The sequence below is a fragment of the Protopterus annectens genome, chromosome 2.part1, assembly GCF_019279795.1.
Source record: "Protopterus annectens isolate FY-2018-M chromosome 2.part1, PAN1.0, whole genome shotgun sequence".
In the NCBI taxonomy this organism is placed as follows: Eukaryota; Metazoa; Chordata; order Ceratodontiformes; family Protopteridae; genus Protopterus; species Protopterus annectens.
Genome location: NC_056729.1, coordinates 572,140,955 through 572,155,648, shown reverse-complemented (window position 1 = coordinate 572,155,648; position 14,694 = coordinate 572,140,955). Strand labels below are relative to the sequence as shown.

Genomic DNA, 14,694 nt, shown 5'->3' with positions numbered 1-14,694 from the left:
ATAGCCTTGCTCTTGGTCAAACTACCATTTGTATTAGTATTAATATTACACAATAAAATTGGACACCCTTTGTTAGGGCATTAAAGTAGCTGGTGTTCTAGTGACAGCGATAACTACTTTATAATCTTGGAAAAAGGGTGCATAGCTAGTAAACCTGTGCCAGCCTTTCCCGTGTGAGTGTGCATGTGTGTGTGTGTGTGTGTGTGTGTGTGTGTGTGTGTGTGTGTGTGTGTGTGTGTGTGTGTGTGTGTATGCAAATCAAATCTCAAAGAGTGTGTGTGTCAGCTACTTGGACAGAGACACAAAGTACTGGCTGGACACAGAGTGTTGGGTGACTTGGCTTGGATTCCTGGCTAAGGGCTCAACTCTATAGCTGTCCCAGTAGGGAGTCACATTGAGGATCTGGAGAAAAAGAGAGGAACCAGCCCCAGAACTGACTGTGTTCCCTGTGTGCTCTTATGGAAAACTGTGCTTGATTGTGCTTGATTCAGAGGGCTGCATCTGGAGATACTGCGTGTGTACCTGTTATTTTGCCAGTGAACATTCCAAACAGGTGCCAGTGGAGAGAATTGAGGCTCCTTGATTACTGGCACAGAGGTGGGGCATCACAGTCCCCACACTGCTGTACAAACTTGTACTGCTTATGTCTGCTAGCTGCTTTATTCAGTGGCACCCTCCTTCTTACGGTAGCTGCCGCTAACTTCAGCTATGATTCACTGCATTGCAGACTTGGGATGCTCACTGCCTTAGGTGTGCTAGCCTGATTAATCGTTAACAGCCATCACACCAGCCACATGCACTTTTGCATAACTGTTCCTGCCTTAGCACAGAACTGTGCTGATCATTCCATTAGTGCAATGGCATTGTTGTTTTATGCATTCCTTTTCTTGGAATGTAGTTGCCAATACCTGCCTGATTAGCTCTCTGGTGCTGCTTTCAGTGACCCCTTTGGATATGCACAGCACTTGCTAAAGAATCCCAAGTGTAGTATATGTTACTTCTGGATTTAGCTTGCTCTGCCATATTATAACATGAGTGATTTGTGCTCTGTGACTGTTTTTTTTATCTTAATTGTGTTACTGACATTTTCTTAACACTTACTGATTAAAAAGACCGAAATTAAGATCTGAAGATAATGTCAGGCACGTATCATCAAGTACTGTGCAGCATTACATATGCAACTTCAGTGAAGGAAGCTGAGCAGGTTATTGTGCAGAAGTCTGTATTAATTATGCATACATGTTGATTATATGTAATTTCATAATCAAGACACCGAATTCATCACAACACTGAATATGATTAACGGAGTACTCTAAAATTAATAAATGAATAAAGCTGTATCCATTTTTGCTACAAGAATTAGTAAATAATATATGCTTATGTCTCTCTCTCTCTTGACCGGGGCAATGTCCCAGTGCAGATGGATTCCATACGGTAAAATAAAGCCCAGCTTGTCTTATTTGTTATTATTTGTTTGCTTATTTACCAGTGTAGTGGACTGATCCCAAGGAATGCCTCTCAACTATCCTGAAGCAGAATGTTCGGATTTTGCCTCATAGTTTTGGTCTGACCCTCATAAAACATGTGAGTTTTGAGAAATCAATGAAAAATGCAATCACTAAATAATGCGACATCTAAGTTTCAGACTTTACATTGCTTATTTTAAAGCTGTCTCGCTATGTTAAACCCATTTAGCATAGCGAGACAGGTTTAAAAAAAAAAAGCAATGGAGAAAGCAAGATCTCCTAATAAACGAAAAGCAAAACGGCTATACAGGTAAAACCCAGTATATAAAAAGAGAAGTATATGAGAGAAAACACTATACCGGGTACCACACAATAACGTCTTTATTTAAACAAAGTAAAAAGGAGAGGTGAGCACTTTCGCAACCTTCGTTGCTTAATCAGCATTACTGACAGCGGTATGTGCTCTGCACCAAACCACAATGGCGAATACACAGGTGAGTAGTCCTGGGGAAATAGGAGGTATGTATTATACTGCACATTCAGAAAACATGAACCCGATGTTACTACTTGATAGCTATCTTTGTTCGGTGCAGAGCACATACCGTTGTCAGTAACGCATGTATTGACCTTGTACACTACATGTCAATTTGCTGAAAACCTGGAGATGTTTATTCAACGTATATTCCTGCAACAGAGTTTTCATTTAGCTATGCATGAATACCATGGTTTAGTAAGGGTAGCAGTTTTGTGCAGCTGTTAGGAGCATTTTATTCGTGACTGCGTGTTTCTCGAACATGTAAATGTTGGTAATCTGACATTTCGCTTATTTAATTTGTCGGTGATTTTGAGTCGACAATGTGGATGTCGATGTTCTCACTTGTCGATGTAGTCATATGGATCCATATATATATATATATATATATATATATATATATATATATATATATATATATATATATATATATATATATACATACATATACAAGGTGCAAAGTGCAACTCAGTGCAAACAAAAAAAAAAAAAGAAAGGATATAAGAAAGTTTACCCTGTCGAGACCTGACAATTTATTTCCTTTGATACAATCCATGGTACAATTACTGCAGAACAATTGTCCCAGACTTTTAAAATCACCCATTACTAACCCTTTAACCTAATATGTTATTTCTCTATAAAATCTCTTCTGGCAGGCTGAATTCCTCAGTAGAAAAATTACTCATTAAAAATAAACACAATTAGCACTTCACAATATGCCAACACAATGTTGTATGCTTTTAAAAGTGTAACGTCAGTTCTGGATCCTACTACAAAGTGGCCATTTCTTCAGTTTCTCTAAACTTTCTATCCTTGGTGGAAGGGAGGGTAAAGTTATTTTAGTACATATTCTCTGAAAGTGTATCAGGCCTTTAGAAGAGCTGCAATATTAATGTAGTGCAGTATCCAATCATTATTTCTTCTGCCTTCAGCTCACTCATTATCAGAATAACCTTTTGTAAAAACTCAGTCTTTCACTGCTCAGTTGTATTCCTGTAAAGTTTTCATTTGGACCAGATGGGATCCTTAGACCTATCAAGGAAGAGTTTGCTAAATCATATCTTTTCATGGTTTAATTTCAGTTTGATCCAAGACTGGATTTGCATAAACTGTCATATGGAGAGAAGCAACCCTCTCTCCACCAAAAACAAGGCATTTGTTCTGCAAATAAACCCATACAATCTGATAGGCATCAACATTGTGTAGAATCTATTGGAAATATGCATGCTGCCTATTTTTGGCACCTGATAACCTTGCTGAGTTCTTCCATAGGTTCATAGGTTGGTACTAGGCTATCGGCCCTAGGGTCTATACAAACCTAGCCATAACAATTCCCTCGATATTTCTTCCCACAATATTTACTTCTCTGGACCCCTGTCTAGCAGGGCGACTGACATGATCCTCGGGGTGAATTTCCTATCTCCCATCCAATCACCAAGGTTTCTTTTGAAGAGGGCCAAGGAGGCGCTCTGCTTGACATGTATGGGCAGTCTATTCCAGAGTATGGGGAGTCTCTGGATCAGGAACCTATCCCTCCAGCATGTTTTGTTCATTGTGATGACAACGTTTAGATCACTGGAGTGTGTAGCTCTGAGGGACCGGGATTTTTTTAAATGGAGCATGTCCAACAGCTCAGGGTTTGACATGGCCTTGTATGTTAAGCAGAGATCGCCTCTAAGTAGATAATATGCAACAGAGTATAGCTGGAGTTTTTTTAGACAATCAGCATATGGCATCTGCTTTAGGCCTGTGATTCTTTTAGTGAGGTATTTCTGTGGCCTTTCCAGCTGTTGCAGATGTCTTGTGAGGTACATACCAAATGGGGCATTATACTCTATAATGGGTCTAATGAGGGATGAGTACAGTGGGACAATGGCCTCCTTTCTTCTGGATTAAAAGCCCTTAGTAATGAGGTGTGCCACATAGAAGGATTTCCTGACTGTTGTGGCGATGTGGTTATCGAAAGTGAGACCACTGTCCACCTGTGTGCCTAAGTCTCTCATCACACTTTCGATGTTTAGTGTACTGCCACCTATGTGGTAATTTATGGGCACATGTTTTTTTCCAAAGGAGATAACTATACATTTCTTGGCATTAAGGTTGAGCCCATGGCTCTGGCACCAGGCATCTGTTTCTGTAAGGCCCTTTTGTAGAATATCCACATCATTTGGGGATTCAATAATGGCTCCCAGTTTGCAGTCATCTGCAAACATTGTTAGCCAGAGTCCCTTAGTGTTGGCCTGTACTTCAGAGAAGTAGATGCCAAACAAGAGTGGTCCCAGGACTGAACCACGAGGTACTCCACTTGTCACTTGTCTGGAGCTAGATATGAAGTCGGCTACTTTTACAGTCTGGGTTCTGTCAGTAAGCCAGTTGGCAACTCATCGAGTGACGCAGGGATTTATGCCCAGCTTAATAAGTTTATCTATGATTCCAGAGTGGGGGATGGTGTCGAAGGCCTTGGCGAGGTCCAGATAGGCTGTATGGACTGCCTTACCCTCGTCCACAGCTCTGGAGACTGATTCGAAGAAGTCAATCAGATTCAAGAGACAAGACTGGCCCTTCACAAACCCAAACTGGGTGGGGTACAGTGTTTGAAGGTTGCCAATGTCTTTGTTTATAAGTTCCATGATAATGCGTTCCATGCCATTGCAGATCAGGCTTGTCAGACTGATGGGACGGGTAGCTCCCAGGATCCAAGGTGGATCCCTCCTTGTAAAGTGGGATAACCGTAGCTGTGTGCCACTCAGTGGGCACGAAGCCTGAGGTGAGCTTATGATTAAACATGACACTTAGGTGAGGTGCCACTTCATTTTGTAGTTCATGTAGTACACAGCTTGAGATGTCATCTGGTCCCATGGATGCTGTATTCTTAGCTTTGGAGTGTGCGGTTTCTACCTGTGTGGCCATTATTACTAGAATCCGGCAATCTTTTGGTATTGAGATGGGCCCTTTAAGGGGTGAGAGGGGGGTGAAGTTAGCACTAAACCGATCTGCCAGAATATTGGCAATATCCTTGGGATCAGTATATTTAATGCCATTCTGTTGTAGCTCAGAGCAGAACTGAGCATTGCCATTTAGATTCTTGACATAACTATAGAATGCCTTGTGGTTGTCTTTGGAATCTTTGGCAATTTTATTTTCATAACTAGCTTTTGAGGATTTTGTGAGGGATCTCAGCTTCTTACTGAGGCTGGTGAGGGAGTTTTTTGCATCATGAGATTTTCCTCTTTTCTGCAACAGTTTCTTCCTTTTGTTGTATAGTTTGTTTATAGCAGGGGACCACCAGATTGGCTTCCTTTTTTTGGAGAAGAGCATCTTGGTTCTATTTGAGATGGCACGATTCATGCACGAGTGGTTGTGCTCATACAGTGCCTTAGTATAGGATTCTGCAGTTGAACTTTCAGATCCCGTCTGCATGGGTGTCATGATGTTTGTCACTGCTGACTTGAGTAGCATGAAGTTGGCTTTGGATAAGTTTTTTAAGGAGGTTTCCTTACTGGGGGGTGGGATGTGGATGTCAAGGGTGATTTGCTTATGGTCAGACCTGACCAATGAGGGGGTGAACACTGGTGTGGAGCATCTATCTCCCATGTTGGTAATGACCAGGTCTAGGATACTGGAGCCCCTTGGTGGGACAATGGATTAGTTGATCCAGGGCATTGGAATTTATGAATTCCAAGAAGTGTTGGGAAAGGGAGTTGGTACCCAAGTTGTTTTCCCAGTTAATGGCAGGGTAGTTGAAATCACCCAGTATTAGGGTGTTTGGTTGTAACTTAATATTTTCCAGTATGTTTAGAAAGGTGTAGTGAGAATCTTGGGGCATGGTGGGGGATCTGTAGCAAGCTACAATTTGGATTGCAGTCTTACCTAGTGTTAGTTGCACCTGGAGAATTTCAGATGCATTGTGTTGGGCAACTAGCATGGAGGTGTGAATATCCTTGGTGGACACTCCTCCACCTTTAGTGTTTCAGTCTTGGTTTTGTGGCCGAAAAGTGTGGTAAGAGTTGTAGCCTGGTATTGCAGGGGTGCTCTCTGGAGCCTTGAACCAGGTCTCACTTACTGCACAGACATCGATGTTCTCCATTTTAGGAGTGCCTTGAGAGAGTGCATTTTGAGGTTTAGACTTCTAGCATTGAGTAGCATTACCTTCAGATTTTGCATGCTTGTATCTGTTATGGTGGTGGTTTTATCCTTTGAACCTTGCCTAAAAAAGGCACTATAGGGGTGGCAGGAGCTTTAGCCAGTAACCTGAATCCCAGGGGTGACAGGTGCAGACCATCTCTAGCAAAGCATCATGGTTTGTCGATCATGTCTTCCCAGGCAAACAGATACTGGATCCCCTTTGAATGACACCAAAAGCTTAGCCAATAGTTGAAGTCAATCATTTTGTCCTTATACTGTGGCATCATTCTGGGCGAAGGCAGGATGCTACTCAGGGCTAGGGTCATACCTGTCTGGGCCACATGATCCAAGAGCTCTTCCATGTCTCTTTTCATGTAGTCCAGGGAGGTACGCCTCAAGTCATTCACTTCAGCATGGACAATGACAGAGTCGTATTTGTACTTGTTGTGGAATGACTTTGAGTGCATGCGTTATGTGGCGGATCCTGGCACCCGACAGGCAGCTGACTGTAATTTTCTCCTTTTTCAGCTTGGTGAGTGGGACATCAGTGTGCCTGACTATAGAGTCACCTATGACTAAAGTGTTGGGTACATTGCCTTGCCTTAGGGGCTGTTGTTGGGTGGCACACTGGTGTTTGTTTGCGCTTCAGCTTTGGAGATCCTTGTTGCTTGGGCAGGTTAATGTTAAGGGCCTCCACACATACGTCGGTTTAGTGTTGCTATGTGTGAGTGTTGATGGTGTGGGTTTTGAAGGGCTATGAGTTGCTTGAGGTGTAGTGCAGGTGTTAACTTTCTCCTCTTTACTGTCTAGCACAATATTGGCCGAGAGAGCTTTGCTTCCAGTTTGGCTATGTAAGTGCATCTCTCGCAGGTTGTAGTGTTGGGTGGTAGGAGGAGAGGATTGTCTGTGTACATGAGGCAGTTGCTGCATTGCCCCAGTATGCCCAGATTCACCAGGTGGACAGCAGAAATCACTGGAAGCTGAACCTTGGACATGACTGTTTAGGTGCTTTTTTTGTAAAGTATAAGAGCTGCTTTCCCTTCCCTTTGCAAGGTACTTTGCAATTATAGGCTGTTTAGTGCCCATGATTAGTTTCTCCTTATTGACAAGGAGAGCTGAGTGCTTGTATCAGTTTCAGGCTTCCTAGTGCTTTCCAGCAGGTTTTAGAGCAAGTGCTAGTCACAGGGGTTCAGGGTTTAGTGCTACTACTGAGAAACCAGCTAGTTCTCAGGGAAAATTTGAAGAGCAGACTTTCTGGCACCTGGAAGAGTTTAACTGTAGCCTCGTAGTGCTACACGAAGCGAAAAATGTGCAAACACACTCGTTTTTAAGCTAGAAAGTTGAAAGGGATAGAAAATAGCCAATTTCAGTGCTGGAAACCACTCCTCTCGTGTTAGGCAGTACAATGCTCACCACTTCCACTGGTAAGTAGTAGGGCTTCCCTCTACCACAGCAAGGTCTGGATAGCTCTGAACACAGAAAATAAAGTCCTGAGACAAGCAAAGCCTGGGATATGACTGGCTAGGAAAGGTGGTAAACGAGCAAAACAAGATAGTAATTTTTTTTTTGTTAAAACAGGCTACACAATGCAATAATACAGCAAATAAGCACAGAAAAGGCTAGCACACTTGAGTGTGTAGTCCTAAACAGTAAATGCAATTAAAACTCTTCAAAATTAGCAATTTAAAACTTTTTAAATGAAGCAACGCAAGTGCATAACTGAAAAATGATTTAAGAGGCAGTAATACAGCAGAGTAATTAGCTAGTCTATATATACAGAAAAGCAGCTAAAACACAAACAATTCAGATGCAGTGCAACCTAGAGCACTTGAGTTGTAGCAATATTAAGGCAATTACAGTTATAATAAATGCTCTAAAATATACTCTACATTTCCAAAATGTTTGAGAAGCACAGTCAGAACACAAGGAGATTCAGGCAATTTTTTTTGAAAGGGAAAAAGGAGAAACAGAAGGCCTTCTCAGATGTTCTCTCTGTATTAGGTAGAATGAGCTAATGACACTAGACTGGGAGGAGTGTCCCAGATCAAATCTACAGTAGGGGTAGGCAACTGCAAAGCCACCAAGTATAACAACAAGACATGGACAGGGAGGGAGGGTGAGGACCAATACTAAAGCTATTAGCATACACTCTTTAGACAGTAAACACTACAGAAAGGCACAAAATGAAAGGTTTTAAACAGATAAAAGAGCAAAGAGACTCGGCAGAATGCTTTTAACTGCAAATAAATCAGTTACCCGTGCGAATTAGTTAATAGCAATAAAATACACTAAAAACTATGCAGCAGGCAATAAAAAGTGCTATATATAAATTGCTAGAAACAATAATGAGTATAAATAATCCAAAAAAATAGGATACTTATATATCTCAGATCAGAGTTGTAGTCAACGCCCCTCCTCCACTCTGCTCAGTGTGTATAGACAGAAATCCTCTCAAATATATATAATGATGTGATGAGTGCTGGAGATGTGACAAGGACAGTGGAATGCAATTGTGCACCTATATCCTTGGTCCTGTGCTAGTCTAAGTAATTTGGGGCTCAAATCAAAGTGGATTGCTAAGAGATGGTGTCAATGACAACTTCCTTATACAAGGATCTATTACTGTTCGGGTTTAGTTGGCCCACTCACTGAAATATAAGAGACTGTTATGGCAGCTATAAAGACCATTATTCAAAAATGAAAAATATCTGTATCTTCAACTCCCACTGACTGCTGAGCCATCACAGATGCTAGTTATCAAGCACAACTTAATATAACTCACAAGAAAGGAAATCTCTCTATTACAGCATCTAAACAGGGTTTTTTTTTTACTTCTCATGATAGAGCTGTGCCATAGTGAGCACTATTTAGGTGTCTCTCCATAGAAACATCACCTGCATCTGACATTCCCACAACATTTATATGAATGTTTTTATGAAGAAGACAACATTCTCTCCTTATTTCAATATTATAATGTTATAGATATTTATAACATTTTTTAATTATCCCAAACCAAATGTATGCAAAATCTGTTTTGTTTTATATCTGAACCTCTTATCAGAAAGCATATTCTAGTTCAGTGTTACAAATCTGAGCATAAAAATGTGTTTTATTTTACCTCACAGGACAATCCTGAATTGTAAAGGGAAGGCTAAGATATGCCTAGGGGCATTCTTAAATAATGCAACTGATATTGGCATTGTATTTCATAAACTGCTATACAGATACTTAGTAGGCAATATCTGTATTCTCTCTGATATCTGTGGATTTTTCTGTCTGTTGCATTTCTCTAATAGAGTGTTACTGTTGTTACAAATAATAAATAAAGACATAAAAAATAATTAATTCTAACACTACCATAAGCTTACCAGTAAAATACATATAACATGATAAATATAGTCTATATTCTTTTCAACTGTCTTACCTTATCTCCAAACAGCCAAGCTGCAATGCCATGCCTTCACTCACTTTATTTGAGTATAGCTTCATGTAATCATTACGTACCTACAAACAGAAATATTGCAGAAATTCAAAATTACTGAGTAAAGCCACTATTCCTAAGTGATATTATAAAACAAAAGATCATGGAACATTACTTCAATAGTCTGTTTTATTGACAATCTGAAAATATGGCAATCGATGAAAGATACCTAATCTTGACAGACAGCAAATGCTCCTTATTCCAATATCAGAAGTCAAGAAGGAAAACCATGGAAAGCATTGTTTATAATTTACAGTGTACTCCTTTCATATTTTTTACTCAAGAATCAGCTGTTTTCAAGCCAAATGAGATGCTGTACAAGCACTATAATTTGTTAGATCCAAAACTGAAAGCATGAAATTAAGGAGTCTGCCATTATACCATAGTGCAGTTCACTGCATATTCAAGCATACTCGCTTCTGTAGAAAAGTTCAGTTCATCTGCATAGTCAGGACCCCTGTGCTTATTTAGTGTACATCTCTGCCATTGTCATCACATCGCAGAACATTTAGTACAAAGTTTTCATTACACTTATGTAAACTTGTTTCTGGCACATGCATTTCCCCTGTCCATACTCTCAATAAATAGCCCCTTTGAGTGGCAAGTTAGTTCACTTCACTTCTTAATGCAGTATTTAGACAACAGTTATAGCATTATATCACAGAAATCTTCAAATTAAACATATCATTACAGAATATTACATGAATTGCCCATTTATTAATACTATACAAAAAGATTTTTATTGTTTACGGTAAAACTGCTAAGTCATAAGTACATCCTCATAGCCAATTAAGGCAGTATTTCTGCATTTTAGATGCATTTGGTCATTGAGATTGGTATAGAGTTTGTGGCCCTTTCATTTACCTTTGCATAACCTGAGACAAATAACAATGCTAAACATGAAGGAAAGTATCCGCTGTTTGTTCTGTATAAGAACCACGCCGTGGCAACAGGATCTACTGATTATGTTTTGTAGTATGTTGTCTCAAACAAATGCTTACTGTAATAGTGTACTGCAGTCACCTATAATTCCTGTGTCACTTTCTTATCATGTCCATTATTAAATGTGTTTGCTTACCTATGAATTAGGTATATCTTGTTCCCTGTTAATGAAGATGGGTCTGGAACTGTCGCTGCTTAGAAATAAGATATTGGCTAAAAGTGCTCTGCAATCCTCTGATCAGTAACTGAGAGCATATAGTTCAGTGGCAATATGTTTGAAAAATACTGAAGAATACTACAATACTAACAGCCCGGTCATGGAATGCACTGAAAGGAAGATCTCGGTTACTTACCTGAGATAAGTCAGCTAACAGCATTAGTGGGCAAATCAAGAGACCAAAAGTAGAAATCAACAATGGTTTACTTTCAACACGTTTATAGCTCCCAGCACACCCCTACTTAACACTGTCAGCTATGAGGTCACTCCATCTCATAGAAAAAGGAGGAAAGCTTTAAAGGTTGTCTTCAGCCATGATTAATAACATTTACTGCAGCTGAGATGCTATCAGGCAAACCTCCCACTCCCAATAAATTACAATTCATGCAGCTATATTTTTCCATGAACATTTTCTTACAGATATTAATCTGTTGTCCCCGAATATAAATTTAAATAAAACAGAATTAGACCTAAATGGAATCAAGCAGTCTCGATTTGGATTTTGCGGCTATCCCAGTTATAACACAATTTCTGTTGTATCCTGTCTTAAGTTGTTCCCACATCTCTGAACATTCCCATTTTCAACCCATATTTACATAATTTTCCTGTAATTCTTTTCTAACTTAAGATGTTATGCACCTCTGTACGTTGTAAATTTCATTTACCTCATCTTTCAGCTCTTTTGTACATTGTTAGGCTTCCCACAAGACAACTGGTGGCAAACTTATCTGCTGTCAATCCACACTATAGTTATTTCTTAAACATGATATGTGTCTTGTGATACACACATTTGAAAAGGATGAACTATACTAGGTTCTTGATTTCCCAGGCAATTAAAATAATACAATTGTATCATATGGATATTTAAAAAGGTCACGCTTCTTTTCTGTTTGCAGTACATGTACGCTTATAATACCAAACATGCGCATCTGTAGACTTTTAGAAGTACACACTGTTTAAATGCAAATTACATTTTTCATATTACATGGATAAAGTCTACCATAGGTCTAAGCAGCTAAAGTACAGTTGTGTACACTTACCATAAATGTAGATGTTCGAGTGTATTCACTGTTGCAGTCATCACATTTAGGTTATCTGGGGGCTGGAGGGAGGGTAACCAGGACTGCAAGTGAATACACTCCAACATTTACATTTGTGGTAAGTGTACACAACTGTACTATGTTCTTGGTGTTTCACTGTTGCAGTCATCACATTTGGGTAGATTCCCAAAGCTAAGGATGGTAGGAGGAATTTAGATAGCATTAGGATCAGCTATAAGGCCCTGCAAGACTGCAGTGGCAAAGCCAGCTCTGGATTTAGAGAAAATTGGCAAATAGTAATGCTTGGTGAAAGTATGTACACAGAACTCCAGGTAGCAGCTTCTAGGCTGTCCCTGGTAGGGACACCTCTGAGAAAGGCTGTAGAGGTAGCTGCAGCCCTGGTTGAATGGGGTCTAATCCCCAATGGGATAAGTTTTCCATGGTGCTTATAGCAGAAATGAATGCAATGGCCTATCCATTTAGAAATGGTTTGCTTTGAAATAGCCTTACCCTCTGCCCCTGCAGCAAATGCCACCAGCAGTTGTTCAGATTTCCTTTGAGGTTTAGTCCTGTCCAAGTAAAATCTAAGTTGTCTGTGGATTAGAAAATAAGGTTGGCAAATGAATGGACTGATTAAGAGCCACACTGGATACCACCTTGGGCATGAAGGAGGGACTGATCCTGAGGGACACCCTGTCCGCATGAAAGATGATGAAAGACTCCACTGCCATAAGGGCCTGTAATTCAGATACCCTTCTTGCTGCAGTGATTGCTAAAAGGAAGGCTGTTTTCCAAGAATTTAATTTTAACTCTGCATTTCCAGCTGGTTCAAAAGGAGGAAGAGTGAGTTTTTCCAATACAAAGTTAAGGTCCCAGGCTGGAGTTGGGGCTCTCCTGGGTGGTCTTAAGTTTTTGGCCCCTCTGAGGAACTGCTTGAGCACTGGGTGAGAGAAGAGGGGTGGTTCTGTGTTGTAATGAGCTGAAATGGCTGAGGTGTGAATTTTGATGGAGGAAAAAGAAAGGCCCTTGTGAAGCATCTCAGTTAAGCATTGAAGAATCTGAGGTAAGATGGGCGCTGCTGTGCCCATCCCTTAAGTTTGGTTCCAGTCACAGAATCTTTTTCCATTTTTCAGTATAAGATTTTCTTGTACTAGGCCTCCTTGCCTCCAAAATGACATCCAACACTTGTTTACTGAGGGATGGTAATGGAGAGCTTAGGTAATTAGCCAGGCTGTCAGGTTCAGGGTTTGAAGCTGAAGGTGTAGAATCTAGCTCTCCAGCTGTGACAGCAGGGTAGGGGTCTGAGGCAGGTGCCATGGAGCCAGCAGTGACACACTGTGCAAGAGGGGGTACCACTGTTGGCGTGGCCAGTTTGGTGCAATCAGTATCGTACTTGGTTTGTCCTGTTTGATCTTTAGTAGTACTTTGGAAAGAGAGGCAGAGGGGGGGAAGGCAGAGACTGATAGATTTTCCAGCTGAAGGACAGAGCATCCACTTTCCAAGCTTGTTTGTGGGGAGTCCTTGTAAAGAATTTGTCCAATTGGTAGTTCTGGGGGGAGGCAAACAGGACTATATCTGGACTCCCCCATTTGTTTATCAACATGTTGAAAGTCTTTGGTTCCAGTTTCCACTCGTGTGGGTCCATGAGATTTCTGCTTAGTTCATCTGCCAGTATATTTAGTTTTTCTGACAGGAATTGAGCCTCTAGATGCACTTGTTAGCTTAACGCTTTGTTCCACAGAGCCATGGCTAGTCTGCAGAGGGGATAAGAATGGGTATGCCCCTGCTTATTTATGTACCACATAACAGTGGTGTTGTCTGTGTTTACCATTAATTGTCCTGGAAGAATGTAGTCCTTGAAGGCTGTCAGAACATTCTGTACAGCTAACATTTCTTTTTGATTGATATGCAGGTCAATTTGACTTGGGTTCCATTTGCCCTGAATTCACTTCCCTGCCAGGTGAGCCCCCATGCAAAATCTGATGCGTCTGTTGTTAGGGTTTAGGCGGCAGGGGGTAGAGTGAATGGTAGTCCCTTGTTTCGGTGGCAGGCCTCTGCCCACCAAAGGAACTCTAACCATAGGCAAGGTATGATAGGAATCATTGCTTCCAGATCCTGAGAATGTTGACACCATAGGCTTTTTAGGTACCATTGCAGTTTCCTCATATGCAGTCTTGCATATGGAATTAGTAGAATGCAGGAGGCCATGAAACCCAAGGCTTGCAGTATTTGCCTTGCAGATAGCAGGGTTTTTGTGGCCATTAGTTTAAAGTAAGTTGTCAAATGAATTTGTTTCTCTGGCATGAGGAAAGCAATCTGGGAAGTTGTGTTCAAGCTTGCTCCCAGGAATATAATTTGTTGGCAGGGTACAACATGTGATTTCTTTTCGTTTATGGTGTACCCCAGACAAGTTAGTACCTTCTGTACAAATGCCTGATGATTCAAAAGTATGTCCTGGCTTTCTGCCTGAATTAGACAATCGTCCAGGTATGGATATATTTGAATATTTCTTTGCCTGCAAAATGCAATGACTGGAGCTAGGCACTTTGTGAATACCCTGGGCACAGTAGATAAGCCAAAGGGCAGTGCAGAGAACTGATAGTGCATGTAGGCTGCTTTGAAGCGTAGGTATCTTCTGCAAGATTCCCCGATTGGGATGTGCAGGTAGGCTTCCTTTAAATCCAGTGTTGCCAACCAGGCATCTTTGCCTAGCATAGGAAGCAACTGGTGAAGAGTTAGCATCTTGAATTTTGGAATCACCAAAAAGGTGTTTTAGAAAGGTCCAGGATAGGATGCCATGAGTTGTCTTTTCTGGGTACCAGGAAAAGTCTTGAGTAGAAACCTTGTCCCTTTTCCTCTTCTGGTACAGTTTGAATAGCCTTTATGCTTGA

At 40.8% G+C, this 14,694-nt stretch overlaps 1 protein-coding gene across 7 annotated transcripts in view; it reads right to left on the bottom strand.

Moving 5' to 3' along the window:
• The window catches only part of PTK2B (protein tyrosine kinase 2 beta), a 2,401,727-nt gene that overhangs the window by 660,119 nt on the left and 1,726,914 nt on the right, over positions 1-14,694 (bottom strand). For all 7 annotated transcript variants that reach the window (XM_044062346.1, XM_044062339.1, XM_044062341.1 and 4 more), the window contains one exon: positions 9,548-9,627. In XM_044062346.1, the coding sequence (XP_043918281.1) occupies positions 9,548-9,627 (80 nt within the window). The remainder of the gene's footprint in view (positions 1-9,547; positions 9,628-14,694) is intronic.